The sequence below is a fragment of the Salminus brasiliensis genome, chromosome 1 (assembly GCF_030463535.1).
Source record: "Salminus brasiliensis chromosome 1, fSalBra1.hap2, whole genome shotgun sequence".
Taxonomy (NCBI): domain Eukaryota; kingdom Metazoa; phylum Chordata; class Actinopteri; order Characiformes; family Bryconidae; genus Salminus; species Salminus brasiliensis.
In genome coordinates, this window is record NC_132878.1 from 18417140 (window position 1) to 18434837 (window position 17698).

At 38.9% G+C, this 17698-nt stretch overlaps 1 protein-coding gene across 1 annotated transcript; it reads right to left on the reverse strand.

Annotated features, from left to right (window-relative positions):
- Nucleotides 1–6660: 6660 nt before the first annotated feature.
- Nucleotides 6661–8655, reverse strand: foxd1 (forkhead box D1). The gene has a single exon (XM_072693382.1). The coding sequence runs from the start codon at nucleotides 8347–8349 to the stop codon at nucleotides 7216–7218; it is 1134 nt and encodes a 377-aa protein (XP_072549483.1). The 5' UTR covers nucleotides 8350–8655; the 3' UTR covers nucleotides 6661–7215.
- Nucleotides 8656–17698: the final 9043 nt, after the last annotated feature.

Consider the following 17698-nt stretch of genomic DNA (forward strand, 5'->3'; position numbering starts at 1 on the left):
TTTAGCCACAATATTATGGAAGTAGCCCTTATCCCAATGCACTCTGACCCACAGCCTACAAGGTAAACTAACTGGGTTCTTGGGTCATGCTGAGCCAGAAGGAGGCAAGGAAACTTAAAGCAAAAGGGAGAAAAAATGTTTGACCACTTTCAGCCAACCCCCACCAGCCTGCCACTGAACTCTGTATTTAGATTGCTCCAGCATCATGAAAGTACCAACATGAATTATGAGCTCCAGTGTTTGGATGTTATTCTTTGGTGTGGAGTGTGGAGGCAGCTCCGTCCACTACTTCCTGAGCTGCACTGGGTGCATGGTGGGGACTGTGTGTGTATTTTCACTTGGGGTTTGCTTTTTGATATGTGGCAGCTCACATCTGCAGCTAAATGTGAGGATGGAATCTGCAGACTTGCTGCAAACCCTGTGTTAAATATAGTGATAAAATGAGCATGGAATGTTATTAAGAATGAACCCCTTTAACTCTACAGTTCCTCACTCTCTCATCTACAGAATGTACATGTTAGTTTCATAATATTATGCTAATAATGGATAATTATTAGACTAATAACTGAATAAGAAGTGTGTTAAAGATATAGTTTAGCCAGTCCCAGTGGTACAACAACAACAATAAAAACAGTAATTATAATAAGACAAATAGGTACAACACTAAGAATAATCATACAGTTTTGGTGCTATTAGCAAAAGCAGTATTAGCAGCAATAGCTTAATATTGTTAACTAAGCATTTCTCTTTAGCCGCCACAGTGAGAACACAATTTTCTAAACAATGTGGTTTGAAGCTTTGGAATGGTTTGAAAGTTTTTAAAAAGCTCTTTTGTATCATAAATTAAACTTTTCCTATTCAAGAACATCAACAACCTGTTAAAAAGGTTTTGTTAGTTAAACTTCATGTCTTCTATTTTATTCAACAATAAATGAATATTTTATTTAGGTTAAATATTAGGTTATCAGGTTAAGAAATTAAAGACACAACAGTCTGTTGGAATTTTCCCATAAACCACACAAATATTATAAATGTAGCCCTGGGGAAATAAAATGTAGGACATAGGCTCTTTAATTAAAGCTAAATTAACTACTGTTTGGAAATTTGGATTTACATGGCATATTATTATTTTCTTATTTTATGTAATGATATTCTCAAAAATTGTAAGCAGATACTAAAGACTATTGGAATCTTTGAATATATATTTAAGTAAAAGGCATACTACCTTATCACTGGGTAGTTTCATAGTAGTGTCCAACCAAAGTGTTTTAAAGATGGTAGATTTCCGAGTTGGGATGAAAACATTGAATATCAGCATCGGCCCAGAATTTTAATGTTGGTGCCTCCTTAATCCAAATTATAATCAATTTTGCTGCAACAACAACAACAACAACAACAACAGTAATAATAATAATAATAATAATAATAATAATAATAATAATAATAATAATAAATTAATAATAATAATAATAATAAATAGTGTTATTATTATTATTAAATAATTATATATAAACATTCTTTTTTATTTACAATGAAAATGGTACAATTATGCTTACTTAGTAAAAACACTGCGATGTACCCATGAGGTCCCCACCTCATTAAATATGGGGTTTCTTTCCGTTAGTACTGTAAGCAGCTGTTTAAGGCACATCAGATCCAACTAGCGTGTGTGTATTTATTACCTCAATCGTTTTATTAATTATTAAATATTGATAGAATAAATATCAGTGCAGCGCATTTCACCGTGTAGTTAATTAACCTGAATGTATTTAATTCATTTAAATGTGATTTTCTATTATAATATTTATAAATAGTATATTATGATAAACACTGCAAACCGAAATAATCACAACATTACACAACACATTATTATTATTATTATTATTATTATTATTATTATTTAAGCTTTCGAGCTTTCTGATTTGTAGCTCTAGGAAATGCGCCAGACTTGCACTAAGCTGTTTCTGAATAGTCTAATTGTGACACGGTTACATAATAATGAAATGGCTTTGAATGAAACGTTTGTTTAGAAAGAAACGGGGCTCTGCTGTCTGGCGTTGTGTCCTAACTACCCGCTGTAACTCAAAGAAAGTTGGTGAGCGGCTTTAAATAAACTCTCAGTGGTTGTGGATGAATGTTTAGACGCCAGCATCCATCGCAGCTCCGGATTTTCTGGTTGTTGTCCGTTGATGCGAATCCAGGAGCGGGTGCTGGGTGTGTGAACGGGCTTCAGCTGCTGTGTGGATCGTCTTTCTGTTAAATCACTGTAAATCTCAGTTTCACACCGCACCTGCAGAACACTTTGACTGCACGTGCGTGTAGATTTTATCTATGAACATGAGGGGTTAGAAGATTAGACCCAGCGCCACGTCAACTGTGTGCGTGCGTGTGTAAGAGAGACCCACTTATAATAGTTTAAGCTGACTAGTCTAAAGAAAACTAATGAAATACAATGAATAGCTATAGACTTAAATATGTGTGTGTCCGTGTGTCTGCGTGTGTGTATGTGCGCGCGCCCCATTGTCAATAGATCGAGCAAACAAAACATTAAACAAGCTGGAAAACAAAAATATATATATATATTATAATTGAGCATATCTATTGACATAGTGTGTGTGTGGGGGGGGGGGGGTCGCGTTTAATAGAGAAGGCAGACTAGATTAGAAAATAAAACACACTAAAATGACCACAGACTGACCACTCTGTAATGAAACGCTTGCTTTAAGGTTAAATAGTAACCTTGCTGTCATTGGACTAAATAATACGCCTATAATAATATAACACACACTTTCAGATAATCCACAATTCCAGATGTCCAATTTGTCATTATGTTTTATGATGCTGCAATAGGCGACTTTGGCGATCTGGGAATGCCGTGTCTTCATTCTAATAAAGCTTAAGAGATTAAGGGGTTAAACCCGATAACCAACTGTTAACTTTAATAATACCTGCAAGCGCGCTGGGATCAAAAACCTACACCAAGAGGTTAGCGTAGTGTAAATCATCGTACTATTTAATAACTGCTCCTTAGGTTATGAGCAGCTTATAGCGTCCATATTTACGCCACGTAGGATGTGACTGGGTGGAGGACTGGAGGAAGAGAGGAAGGGTCAAAATGGAGAGTTATGTTAAATTAATGAGGGATTGTGGGGGATTGTTTCTGGGTGACTACGGCATGACCCTATTCTCGTCCCCTCTATAGCAACAGCACGGTTACATCATCACTATTACAGCCTCTGTGTATGCGTGCGTGTGTGCGTGCGTGCGTGTGTGCGCACTGGCCTACTGAACTGTCTCCGCATCCAGAGAGGCACGCGAGGTGCGCATCACTGCGCCTGCGTGGACTCTTTCTCTCTCGCTGTCTCTCTCTCTCTGTGTGTGTGTGTGTGAGAGAGAGAGAGAGAGAGAGAGAGAGAGACCCACAGAAAATGATTCGCAATGATTCATATTGCATGTTGTTTGTTTTGTATATGTGCGTTTAAAAATACAGTTACAGTACAGTGCCTGTCACTTTTACCTGTATCTCACTGTGTAATTAGAACTTAATTAAAAAATAAAAATAAAATAAGCAACTTTTTTTTTTTTTTTTTTTTACCGCAAATAGAGTAAATAAACAAAAGTAATAATTCAACATACGGGTTCCTAATTAGTTCCTGGCTAGAACGTACAGGTTCAGCGAGGGGAAAATATTCGTTTGAACCTTTACATTATGCCATGCCTTATACCACTCAGGGAAAGGTTATCCACGGAACTAAAAGTGGATATTTCATGGCATCTTACGTTTCCATGTTTCAACACATCCATTTTGTATGAACGCTTTCTATCACGGCATTTAGAAGAAGGAGTCTGTGGTATCTGCAATTCCAACATTTGGTCCCAAATATAAGATCTAAGGAATCGTCTTGATTTGCTTCAGCTTTCTTAAACCCACATCTGCTGGACATGTCGGCCAACCTTCTAAACAACAGAGCAGCTGCCCAGCGACACCATCTTCAGCACCAATTGCCACTTTCCCCATGTACACTCTCAAGAAATAAATATAGATTCAAATATAGAGCAGATACACGAGCAGTACATTTGAGCAACCTAGGTGTAGGCTAATTAACCATTAAACATTAAACAGTAAGACCAATTAAACATGTGTTTCGAGTAGCTTTTAAGAAACTCTTATTTTGAAGCATTGAATACATTGCTGTTAAATATACGGGAGACCAGAGGAGACCTTGAGGGAGCTGAATTTGTGGATCCCTATCAGCAGTTTGGAGGGGAGGTGGAAGAGGGGGTCTCTCATCCTGTCCAGGATGGATGTGGGAAAGGCCAGGGCGGTGTGTAGGACACGGCGAGATGGTGACCGCACTGTTCTGCTTATCTGATGGACTGTAGGGTCAGTACATCTCTTTTGAAAAGTGAAGGTGCTTTCCAGTCACATACAAGCATTACGAAGATCCATTTATTCTAAACGTGGGGCTGAAATTGATGAATTTAATTTGCTAGATATAAATACAACCTAGTATTTCCCTTTATTTACGGTTTCGGAATAACAGTGTTAATGTGATTAATATATATTATAGATAAATATGCTCACACATTATAAGACAAATGCAACACTTTTTTTTTTTACTTTGAACTTTACAGTTTAACACTGGTGGTCTTACCGTGCACGTTTAGAAATGCATTGCATTTTTCTGCTGGATTTTTCAGACATCAGTACGTTTTCCAAAAGCCAGCAAAAACTTTAAAAAATGGTTGGGCAAAGATACACATGGGGATATCCGAATTCATTGCGAATTGAACTTAATTAAAACTTCATTGAAGTTTTAGATATGTCAGCTAGCACTAGCTACCGGCTTGTAGAAAAGTTATCATTTGTAATTTACCGAATTTGTTGTGTTTTATTTTGGACCACCGGTTAATTATTTGACCACCAGTACACCGGTTAATTATTTGACCATCTATTTATTTAAATTATTTGATCTGAATCTATTTTGTATCTGTGTAATGACTTTGACGGCTAAACGCCGGCTATATGTGGCCTGTTTATTCTGTTGAACAGTTTGTCTTACTAATTAAGTCTCAAATGATGTAAGAGATTGTGTAGGCTTTAGCGCAATATTTGTGCAGTCAGTGTCTTCAACAGCCTACCCACCGTCCAGAACGTTTTACTCGAGTGCACAGTGCCCTGGGCGAGCATAATGCTAGTAAAAGACCTCGGCGCCCTAAAAAGCACCAAAACACACCCTCTGGGTCGCATAATATATTCCTGGAAAAACAAGCCAGATGTCGTGAAATACTACTTGACCTGCTTAGGTCAGAAAAAAACTAATGCTGCCACGGCAAAGTAGGCCTACATCATAGACCATTATCTCACACAGCATTAGAGTTCAACTGAGGGTCCAGCAGAAGCTCTCTCTCTTCTCTCTTTCTGTCACACACACACACACACACACACACAGTCTTGCCTCAAGCGATGCGTGATGCTATTTGCCCTTAACAAATGCTACTGAAGTAAAAAGTGCAAACATCCACAAGCACTTACAGTAGAGCAGCGCCCAGACCTATTTATTGTTTGCGTGCATTGCGAACATTATTATTATTATTATTATTATTATTATTACATTAACAGACACGGGCCATGTCTTGTGTACGTATTAAATGAGCATATAAACCGATCATGCGGACAAGGTTGACAGTTGTTGTTGTTAAATTGATTTTTTTTTTCAATCTTAAAACATATAAACATTATTTAAAGTGGTTCACCTTTGAATTTAGGGTTTAAATACAGCTGGTGGCGAATGGAACCAGACGTTGAAAGAGCTCAATGCCTCTAAAAGATACTTCATAGAAAGTTATTACACGAACTAGCTCATGAATACGCCTAAGACATGGTGTTAGGACAGTTTGGAGAGAAGGCTTTGGCCTAAAACGTAATTTAGAGATACATGCAGAGCGTTGTGATGTTAAATAGTCCCCAAGAACTTTTTTTCTATTTTTTTTTAATAGATTTAACACAATTTCACCATCATCAAAATTCAATATAAACACACACGTTTAAGTTCACTGCTCGTTTTGGTAGTAGGATAAAGTATTGTACACATCCAGATGGTTCAGTTTAACACAACAGTAAAGAAAAGCTTGTTTTACAATATATCATTTCGTGTCTAAACATATTCTTTACTCTAAATATCGTTACTTTCATCTCAATCACTTCAACATGAAGATAAATGATATGTGGAATCCCCAGTAGGTTATGGCTCTAAAGGGGGGCTACTTATGCCATAGACTGTTTAAAAAAGATACATCTTTGCTGTCATGCAAAAACCGTGTAGCTCAATGTTTGCTGTTTTTCACGTTTAGACATAATTTGAATCTGGTAGTTTTTCTGTACAATTTCATGATGAATGGACCAATAGAAATGCTATAAAATGACTTAGATCTTTTTACACTGACTTCGATTAAAAGTTCGGATGTTTTGAGTGACAGCATATATACTATATATATATATTTTTTTTTTTAGCTAACTAACAGAGAAGTGTGTTAGTAACACCGCGAGTTACGACGTTTTGTTTAATATAAAAGTCACTAATAAGTTCATTTCCACGCCACTTTTTTTGTTAAACAATATTTATTCTTATTGTAAACAAACTGTAAAAATAGCACACTCCGAGTATACAACTTACCAAATAAGGTACATTTTATTACTGATATAAGCACACATTGCATCAAAACTCTCGATCAATGTTACTCATTAATTGTCATTACAAAGCACAGTTTAAAACAGGAGAAGGGGGTTTTGATTTGCCAAACTAGTGCGCGCACACACACACACTCTCTCTCACACACACACACACACACGCACACACACACCGCTTAAGAGTTTTGGACAATTTAATCTTTTTTGTTGGGAGAAAACAGCATAAATCCTCGCCGTGATCCTGAGATGCCCTGCGCGTTATTAGAGTCAGACTGGGAGGGAAACGTAGCTCGAACTAAAAATGTTTAACATAAATATATATCTTATTTTTTCACAGCTTGAATATAGGCACGAAAAGAGTTAATGTCCACCATTCAGCTGCGTTTTAAAAACGAAAGAAAAATAAAAGCAAAATAAACAAACAAAAACGATACAAAAATAATCCTACCTTAAACACAGGGCGCGTTTGTGTGTCTCTGTTTTGTTTTTATCTTTTTTTAAAAAAGCGTTTTTAGGTCAGATTTTTAACAGCCGCTCGTGCCGCTGACCATCCGGCTTGCGAAGGCGTCCAGCACTGCCGCAGCACGGCTCGCGCCTCCCGGGGAATGCTGGGGAATGAGCGGTGGTCCTGGGACCCCGGGGGAAGTCCTTTGTGGATGTTGTTGTTGCTGCTGCTGCTGCTGCACGCTGCTCCCTATCAGGCTCTCGATGGAGAACGGAGAGGATTTGGGGGCAGTGTGCACGTGTGGAGGTGGGGGCGACGAAATCCCGGGGCTCAAAGGTGGGTAGAAGCGTGAGCGCGCAAGCTCTGCAGTGGCGGGCATGAGGGAAGGCGCAGGGATGAGGGTGCCTCCGTGGCGGGTGGGCGTAGGATGTGAATGTGGAGGAGGTGGAGGTGGAGGCTGCTGTTGTTGTTGCTGCTGCTGTTGCTGAAAGGCGAAGAGCGCAGAGTGCGCGTGGTAGGGCGGCAGCGCGAGACCGTAGCCCCCGCAAGTGCCATAAGGTCCGTAGGCGTAAGGCCCGTGCGCGTGCCCGGGCAGGAAGGCAGCAGCGGCTGCGGCGGCGGCTGCGGCGGCAGCGGCGTGCTCGCGCAGCAACTCGGGCGCGTGCTGCCGCTTGAAGCGTTTGCGCCGCCGCAGGAAGCTGCCGTTGTCGAACATGTCAGCCGACTCCGGGTCCAACGTCCAGTAGTTGCCCTTGCCTGGGTTGCCCGGCTCGCGCGGGATTTTCACGAAACAGTCGTTGAGCGACAGGTTGTGGCGGATGGAGTTCTGCCACGCGGGGAACTTTTCGCGGTAGTATGGAAAGCGGCCGCTGATGAAGTCGCAGATCTCACTGAGCGTCAGCCGCTTCTTCGGGCTCTGCAGGATGGCCATGGTGATGAGCGCGATGTACGAGTAGGGCGGCTTCACGAGCGCGCTCTTGCCCGTCGGCCGGCACGCGGAGGAGGCCGAGGCCGCTGAGAGGTCCGCGCACGGCGGCGAACCGGCCAGCAGAGCGTGCTCGTCGTCGTCATCCGCGCCGTTGACGCGCATGCGTGCCACCTCGCCGGCGTAGGCGCGCGCGCGCCCCTCACCGTCGTCGCCCTCGCCCACCACGTCGATGTCCGTGTCCTCCGAGAGCGCGGACGCCTCCGACATGCCGGAGCTCAGAGTCATGGCCCCGGGGCTGCGGGCGCGCGCTCCCGGCCCGCGAAGATCAGGTCTCACCTGCGGCGGGGGTGAGGAGGAGGAGGAGGAGGAGGAAGAGGAGGAGGAGGAGGAGCAGCAGGAGCGCTCATACGACGAGGAGTAGGATGATGAAGAAGAGGAGGTGGAGGAGGAGAAGGAGGAGGAAGAGGAGGAAGAGGCGACGGGGCGCTCCCAGGGGTCACCGCAGCCATAGACTTCAAACGGAGCGCCAAGCGGATAACGGACGGCGCTTCGTCCACGCGCCGATCTCCGAGCACAGAGAGCCTCCGACAGGCCCGAGCGGGAGTCCAAAGAGGGCGGACCTCACCGGGGGCTTTATACGAGCCCGCTGGTCACGTGATGACCCAGCGTCACCATCGCACTGAAGAGGGGGAGAAAAACAACACGGGAAAAAAAAGGTGGTCTGTGAGGAGAAAAAAAAATATGAATCGCAGATTGACTGAAGTGACTCCCTCCATATGGTGGTCTTTCAAACGGTCGCGGAAAACGCTCAACTTCCAGCTCGGTTCATTAGAGCGCCGCTCTCTGCTGAACCCTCCCGAGTGAAGAGTAAGGAAGCCCGAGCACATGGTGACCGGTAGGACCCTCCCCTATACTGCTGCTCTATTGCCCTCTTTTCCCACTACTGCACAGCCTGTGGCGCTCAGGGCGCGTGTTTAGGGCGTTCGTTCGCGTTAGAGTTGGACGCAGGGGGCTGCAGTGGTCTCACCCTGCACCTGAGCGCCTCTCTGAAGAGCTCGAGCCTCTACATGGCCGAGAATGACCTGCTCCGCCAGCCACGCGGGCTGGAAACTGTTTAGGGGTTCTGTGGCATCAGTCACGCAGAGCGCGGAGGAGCAAGACAGAAGATTAGCATTATAGATCATTTATAACTATTTATAGATTAGATTTTATAAAGGCATTTCCTAATTACAGTTCAGTGTATAAATGTAATACATGTTTTATACGCATTCATTAATTATGGTTCTAATTCTAAAAGTAGGCCTTTGTTTAAAGTCACAAAAATTGCATTTGATCATGGATCATTTTTATTTCTGCAAAAGAACCACTATAAATGTATATATATATATAATATGTCGTCTTTAAACATACGTCACCTTGTAATTAGAGCAATAATTTGTGATGTGACTAGTGTGTATTATACATTTATTACATATATATTACATTACTGTAATTAGGTCATTCTCCACATTGTGTGTGTGTGTGTGTGTGTGTATATATATATATATATATATATATATATATATATATATATATATATATATATATATATATATAATATTTTTCTTTTTTGTCAAAAACGAAAATAATGTAGGTACGAGATTTGTGTGTTACAGCGATATACGAAAGGAGTTTTCTTAAAAGGTCCAAATTATATGTGTTACCTATTATTATTATTGTTTTTATTATTATTATCATCATCATCATTATTATTATTATTATTATTATTATTATCAAAAAATTAACTACATCTCTCTGTCTTTTGGAAACAGTAAAGTTACCGAAATGTGTAAGTATAAACTAACTGTGTGTGTGTGTGAGAGAGAGAGAGAGAGAGAGAGAGAGAGAGAGAGAGAGAGAGAGAGAGAGAGAGAGAGTGGTAAGATGGTAAAGATGATCTAGGTGGAAGTTGCGTGTATAGGCCGAATTTAGATCACGTCATGTTTACCTATTAGAACATCTGGACACCGACATCTTAGACCAGCAGTGTGTTTTCACTAGATTGCAAAGTGTGGCGCAAACCCGCATTCTTTACTTTCTCCCTACATTATACTTAGTGGTTATTATTATTAAACATTTCCTTAATCTTCACTTTATTTACTTTCATCTTCACCTATCGCTCTTATGTAAAATTTCATTTAATTTCATTTAATAGTGAATGGACCAATAAAAAATCTCCAAAATGTCTTGCAATAAAATCTTTTTACATTGACTTCCATTGAAAGTTTACGAGAATATTGCGTGACAACGACACACTTAAACATGAACAAATATCATTTATTTATTTTTTGTATTTATTTTCTATATATATATATATATATAATAATAATAATAATAACAATAATAATAATAATAATAATAATAATAATAACAATAATAATAATTATTATTATTATTATTATTATTATATTTCTTTTTGAAAAATGTTTAATTCATGAAATAAACAGTCATTATGCTGTAGACCTTTTCGTCCTGTAACGGTTTGTTGAGGGGTATGTGTATATGGTTGTGCATGTACTTCTATACTACATATGTGATTACAGTACTGTACTTATCACATCCTTGTGTAAACAGTGTGTTCTGGTTGCTACTATGCTCTGGTTTAACACACACATGCGCACGCGTACACACACGCGCACTTTTCCATCCCTTAAAGAACCGAGATGAACAAATAGTCGTTTGCAGCAGGTTGTTAAAGACAGTTTGTGGCAGAAGTGATGAGAAGTCATTTATCTGAAAGACTCACAGAGCAGGTCTATAAACCCCCCCTGAGTGAGTCGGTTCTTCTCAGAGATGATTATAATCTGATCTTTTACTGCAGCAGTGTTAGTTCTGGACTAGGCTGTAGAGGAGGAGAGGGCATTTCTGCAGGATGGAAAACACATCTGGAGAGTTTTATGGCCTCTCGTGTGGTCAGAGCTGGTGTGTTTGGGCTCCATTCCTTTTCTCAGCGGTGTCTCTAAGGGAGATAGTGCCATCTAGCGTCTCACCCTCAGCACCTTCGGTATCCAAGCATAGCCAAACACAGCGCACCCTACACTCACCTGTCCCAATTAACATAAACACTGCATAAGTGAGCAAAATATTTATTTAATGAATGTTTTTAGTTATTTAATATATGACTTGTATTATTTAGGAAATCATTTATGTATTTGTTTGTTGTTCTGTCTGTTTTTATGTACTTATTTCGTTTGTTGCTAACTTAGTTAGCTTATTCTTTTTTTCATTCTAGTGACTTATTGATATATTAATTTATTAATTGGCTTGTTTGTTTGTTGCTCACGAATTTAAATGTCTTATTTATTATTTGCTACTTGCTATCCATTTGCCTCTTGGTTTTTAGTTTTTGGTATTTCTTCAGTGGCTTCTTTCTATATCCTTGTATTTATTTATGCATGTTGTTTATGCATTTATTTATATTTTTGCTTATTATTATTTTTTTGCTTTTTTATCCTTAGTGTTGTACTTATTTACTTTTTGTTTAAATGGTTTATACATTATATTGATCATATTTCATTGATTTAGGTATTATTTAATTTGCTTGTTATTTTTTACATTTAGCTAGAATGCATACTATTTGTTAACTTTTATTTATTTATTGTATGTATTGTATTATTGTATTGTATTTACTGTTTATTTTATTGTTTGTTTTTAAAGAATCCTTTCTTTACTGCTTTTAATATCCGTCTCTTAGCGCGCGCGCTTTTGAACAGATTTACTGGTGCTGAACACTGTCATTAGGTTCACATTGTGAAAATTAAGTTTCAACCAACTCTACATTTGAACCCAATTGAGTTAGCCTGCTTCTTTCTTACTTTAAAACAACAGGTAGTTTCAACACAGTAGTTCTAAATCTCCAGAGCTCTCCTGCATCTGTTATTTCCACCAGCTGTGCTGCCCCACTGTTACTCCGAACTGCGTGTAAAAACACCTGATTATTAACGACTGTTTGTCTGGTCTTCTCTGCCCCTCACACGCACACACGTGTTCAATGAAAAGTGATTTAAATAGCCTATAAAAAGTGCTCAGGTTTAAAAATGTTAGTGTAGATAAAATATGAATAATATGCAGTTTTTGCCTAAACAATTGAAATGAAGGAAAACAATGCGACATATGTTATTAATTTACAGTCGCTTCGCACATAAGAATCATGTGAATGAAAAACGCATTTAACTGAAGCTGCTGTGCGACTTAAAGTACAAGTGTGGCAAAATGTGGTTTACACTGGTAACAAATGAAATCGTGAAAATGTGTCTACACATGCATTAGACATTAGTTTAAGCAAATTGGAGATATTGAATAATCTAGTGATATAGTAATCTATTAATAACGAAAACTAGGACAACGAGGAACTCCAATAGTTCAACTTTTATGGCAGAACAGAAACAGGCCTTTTAAGTACATTAGACAGCTGTCTAGTTCATTTTATTTAGACTCGTTGTGTTGTAATGAGGTTTATAACGCCACTGTTAGTTATATAATGAGTTACATAATAATTGCCCTTACATAAAAATAAATAATATACATTTCTCCTGTGAAGGATTATTTGTGTTTGTGTTTTGTGAAGTTATCAGGTTATCACTTGTGATCTCATAAAACACACCCAGTGCCACGTGTTAAGCACATGTCACGCAGCCCGTTAACCTTTACATGTGTCTAAAACATCACAGGTGAGATGTGAGCGCGTTTCCTTTGAAGATGATTGTCCGGTTGACTGTTGTTCATCGTTTGTGATACAGGCCACAGCACGTGTGCAGGCAGACCTATCACAGCGTGTAACAGTGGCTGTATGAAAACCTACTTAGTACATGTAGGATGTAGGTTGCCTGTGTTAACCCTGTATGTGTTAGCTGTGGGTGTGTGGTGAAAACTCATCTAGAGAGGTTTTTTTTTTAAGGTGAGCTGAAGCTTTCTGTGACACCTGGTCCTGAGAAACTCTTTGAACCAGTGAACAGACCAAGCGGCGACGCCAGAAAGTGGCCAGAAGTCGGGGACTCGGTTGAGGGCGGGGCGTTAGATATTTGATGTGGGCGGGGCTAACGGTGCGTTATAAGAGGGGCTATGATCTGAGAACGTTGGAGCCGTTTAAAGGGAAAGGAATAAGGCAACCATCGCTTTCTGATAACTCTTCCTGAAGTGGCAGGAACACTTTAAAAACCACAGCTTTTCTTGGATGAATTTTTGGGGCATTTGAAATGCTAATATTAGCTTGTGTGTATTAGCCTCTCAATCAGTGGCTAGGCTAGCAAGTCATGGTGTATAACACATCTGTGTGCTTTAACTTTAACTGAAAGGTTAAGCTAATCTAACGTTTTCTAACATTTTAGTTTGTCCTCTCCTACAGTGTTTAAGGAAAGCTGGGCATTTTAGTGAGAGAACAATGATGAACAAAAATATGGAATGATAAATACTGGACAATTTAGCAACAGCAGCCCTTAGAAAGGGTTCTGTAAGCTTTCCAAGTGCTTTAGCTCTTCTGAGGTGTTTGTTTATCATGGTCTAGTGTATGTTAAAAACTTACATGCATCACTCTGAGGGTAAACTTCAGTATGAGTTCAGAGTTGACTGAATTTTTAGCCACATCATCAATTACATTTGGTTATTGTTATTGTTTTATGAGTTACTATGGCGGCAGTCATAAGGGACAGCTGTGAGACATGTGGGTTTTGTTAATTAGCTCACATTTTTTCTCGGCTGTCTTCAAATAAATGTAATTTTGGGTTGCGATACGTCTTTATTCTAAAGGCCAAAACCCTGACCAGGAATAAGGGAATATGAAGATGAATGAATGGATAAGAACAGTGATGTAATTTTATGTTTGTTTACTAGGCTGGCTTTTATCACTGACAAAGTTAAAGAGTTTGTGTTTGTGTATGGACTTGTCCATTAATTAGTGTCAAATGTTTAGATTGAGCAACGTTATGTCTGTTTATGGTGTGTATTTTTGGGTTTGTGGTTAATTTATTGTAATCACATGCCTCAAAATTGTTAAGTAGTTGTCCAGGTAATTTTTTATTGCAATTCTGGTTGTAATTACATTGATGAAAATAAACCTTGTGTGTTCCATCAAGTGAAAATATTTGTCTTCTTTCATAATCATGTCAGTACATTGTGCAATTAAAAAATTAAAAAATAGTGTCTACCCATAAACCTGCAAGTTCTACTAACACTTGATTTCTGTGTTACTATAAACTGATTGCCTCAGTGATTTGGAGTTCTGTTTACTTTACAGTGGATTTAAAGTGGAAATATTCTTTATTAGAAACATGACACTACAGTAAAAATGTTTTCAGACTGCAGTACAGCAAATTCCCAAAATAGCGCACCATAGAGTCAACAGCACAAAGTTCCAGATACTCAAATGTACTCTGTTGCCCCCTTGAGTTCACAGATGTGCAGCAGCTCCATATGTTTGCTGCTGGCTGGACTTTTGTGTATGTTGTGTACTTGCGCTGGATATGTTTCAGGGTTAACACTTTATAAACTTGCTAGTTAGGTTAAAAGTCTAGTACACAGGGCTGGGATATGGTGTTTTTTTTTCACGATACACAATATTTATGATAATACATGTCATCACAGACTACATACATCAGCAGCAACAAATTCTTAGAAACTATTATTCAGAGACTCTCCCAGACTGAATACAGTGATTTTTCTTCAACATCTGCAGCACTTCATCTAATTAATCAGTCTAATTACACTATTCGTAATAAAACATGCTGCTGATCAGTGTTTACTAAGCACTAACAATATCCTCGCAATGCTTAGAAAAGCATATAGTCTGTTATGATGATAAAATTGATCATGATTCGATAATATTATTACTCGACTATTACTGTATTTTTTCTTTCCCACTCAAAAATCTTAACTTGTTACAGAGTTTTGGAATATGCATATTTACTTTTTAAACACAATTTAGAAAATGTGTTTAATGAAAAATGTCAAATGATTGATGATTACAGGACATTAGAATCAATGTAGAAGTACTTATACTTACAGATCATCACTGTAAGGCAACAGATCTATGTCATGTTTTCATGTTTACATTTACATTTAAGGCATTTAGCAGACGCTCTTATCCAGAGTGACTTATAAAAGTGCTTTGCTATTTACTTAAGAATAACCTCAGCTAGTCTGAATAGGCTAAAATTCAAAGACACCTCTAAGTTTAGTTTAGTCAATGGTACAGAAATCAGAAAGCACACATTTTAAAATAGATTGAAACTTAAGATGATAAACAACAGTACAGAAACATTACATTAGCCTTACATTAACTTGGCAAAAAACTAAACGTTTGTAAAGTACTGTTTTCTGAAGTGCTGGAGAAATGTACATGCAAACATGTTCCATTAAAATCTTAATTTCCCTGAAAAGTTTTCTTCCAAAATCTCAGGCTTGACCCTCAAAACAGTTTGTTATTAAAACGAATACACTTTTACACTAAATACACTTTTGTAGGTGTCCATTGCCTACTTAAGCACAAAAATAGCCACCTGCGATTTTGTTATAAGTGTGCTGGCTGTGATATTTCTTTATACAGCCTTGAAGCTTTAGCAAAGTTGACCAGTGTTGGCCAACCCAGCTGAATACGTCTAATGGCAGCTATAGACTAACATTTGTAGCTTGTAAGAAATGCATATACCATACATAAACATTGTATTTTGTAGTTTTCTGTGAACTTCCAAGCAGGTTTGTAAATACCATCATTTTTGTATGTAGAGCCTATATGGTAGGTTTCAAGTCTTTCTCTTCTGAGATACTCTTCTGAGTTCAAATCTCTGTATATCCGGATAACCAAGCCCATCCCATGTTCCTCTTCTGTATACGTGTTGTTTTCAGGCCCAATCATGAATATTTATGAGTATTTTAATCATGAGGTTGTCAATACAAGAAATGGTTCACGCCCACATAGTGGAATGTGTAATGGTTGTGAGCTTGGAGGCAGAGGAAGGCAAACACAAGTAAGAGCAAAACAAAATACAACAACAAACATAACCAGAGAGCCAAAATAAGTCAAAACAAACAGAGCTGATAACACAAACCAAGCTAACATCAGTGACCTGCCACAAAACACACATACATGCCCAAGACCAGACCAGGAGTCTACATAAACACAGACACTGACAAGAAGAGAGGAAGATAAAGAAAGAGCAAGGCTACAAAGGAGGCACAGGTGGGAACACTAATGACAAGGCGTGGCTAGGGCGGAGACATGGGAGGAGACAAGATCACAGATAAAACAAAGCCAAAACAGGACAAGGAAAAACAAGAGAAAACAGAGCAGAGGGGCACAAACAGGACAAAAGCGTGACAGAAAGAACATAAAGTCGACAGACAAACGCACAAATGGTCAAACACACACTTATAATACAACACATGATTGTCCAGGGTTAATCACTTAAAATGTTTCATTAGCAGTAACTGGTTGCTAGCTAGCTAGTTGCAGGTTGTAGTTGCTAGTTGTAGTTGCCCTACAGTGCTTTAGCTAAGTGCTACCATGACAACCAGCAGAGAATTCAATCCAGAAATGTCTACCAGAGACCTGAAGGGCATTCACAAGTGAGGCAAGTGTGCTGCCTCTACAGCATTACTGACATGCTGTTATGTGATGTTGTATGCTTGGCTTAGTACCCTGCCTCTCTGATCACATCATCTCACACTTTATTATTATTATTATTGTTATCTTCTTTTTTCTTGCTCATGGATCTGTACTCATATGTTTGCTGATTCTCTAGGCCTTCTATCAGTTTAACAGCCTGAAATGGCTTGATTTGCAGATAACCAAAATTATCTACATTTGCTTATTTTTTATATTCAATGCACACTAATATAAACAACAGTTCAGGCTCCATTTAAAGACCTATTGTAGTATGTTTTTGCTCTTTACTGCTGATATGGCAAATAACAGGCTAAATTTCAGGCTTTTTCCATAGTTGTTTGTAATATTTTGTCTTTTATGTATTATTCTTTTATTTATTTTTTTCTAAAATAAAAGCCTCTGTGCATTTAAAATCGGCTTGATAATAATACATACATAACTCACGCAGCCAGTGTTTTAGGAACATAATCAAGGCATACACATTCACATTATCTCTTAGATAAAAATATATTGTATTCATATTTTTATTATTATTCTTAGTCATAATTTTAACCCTCTAAAAGATGTTTGTTCTGGCCAGCAAGTTACTGTCCAGCCGCTCTGGCAGCACCTATGAGGACAGTCTTTGGCTCCTGAACCTCTTCTTTTCATTGACTCACTCTTGAAACACCTGCCTGAAGTGTGGCATGCTTCATGTAAATAATATGTGCATGAGGGCCCACTGGGGCGTGACATTTGCAAATGGTATAGAGGGCCTTGAAGATAGCTTAGTGTGTTCCCTCAATCACAGGTGTGAATGGAGGGGAAATTGGTTTGGAAACTGGGAAACCAGATCTTGGTTTGGACATTGGTTATTGGTTTGTATTATGTATTCCCACCCAATCAAAAAAAAAAAAAAGACATTTGAAAAGAAAAGACATTTCAGAGGGGAGAAAAATCATTTAGGAAGACTATGGAATAAGATAAGGTAATAAGATTGCTCCCAGCAGCAGCAGA

Excerpts from the sequence above, each read along its gene's own strand:
- foxd1 (XM_072693382.1), bottom strand. The coding sequence starts at position 8,349 with ATGACTCTGAGCTCCGGCATGTCGGAGGCGTCCGCGCTCTCGGAGGAC.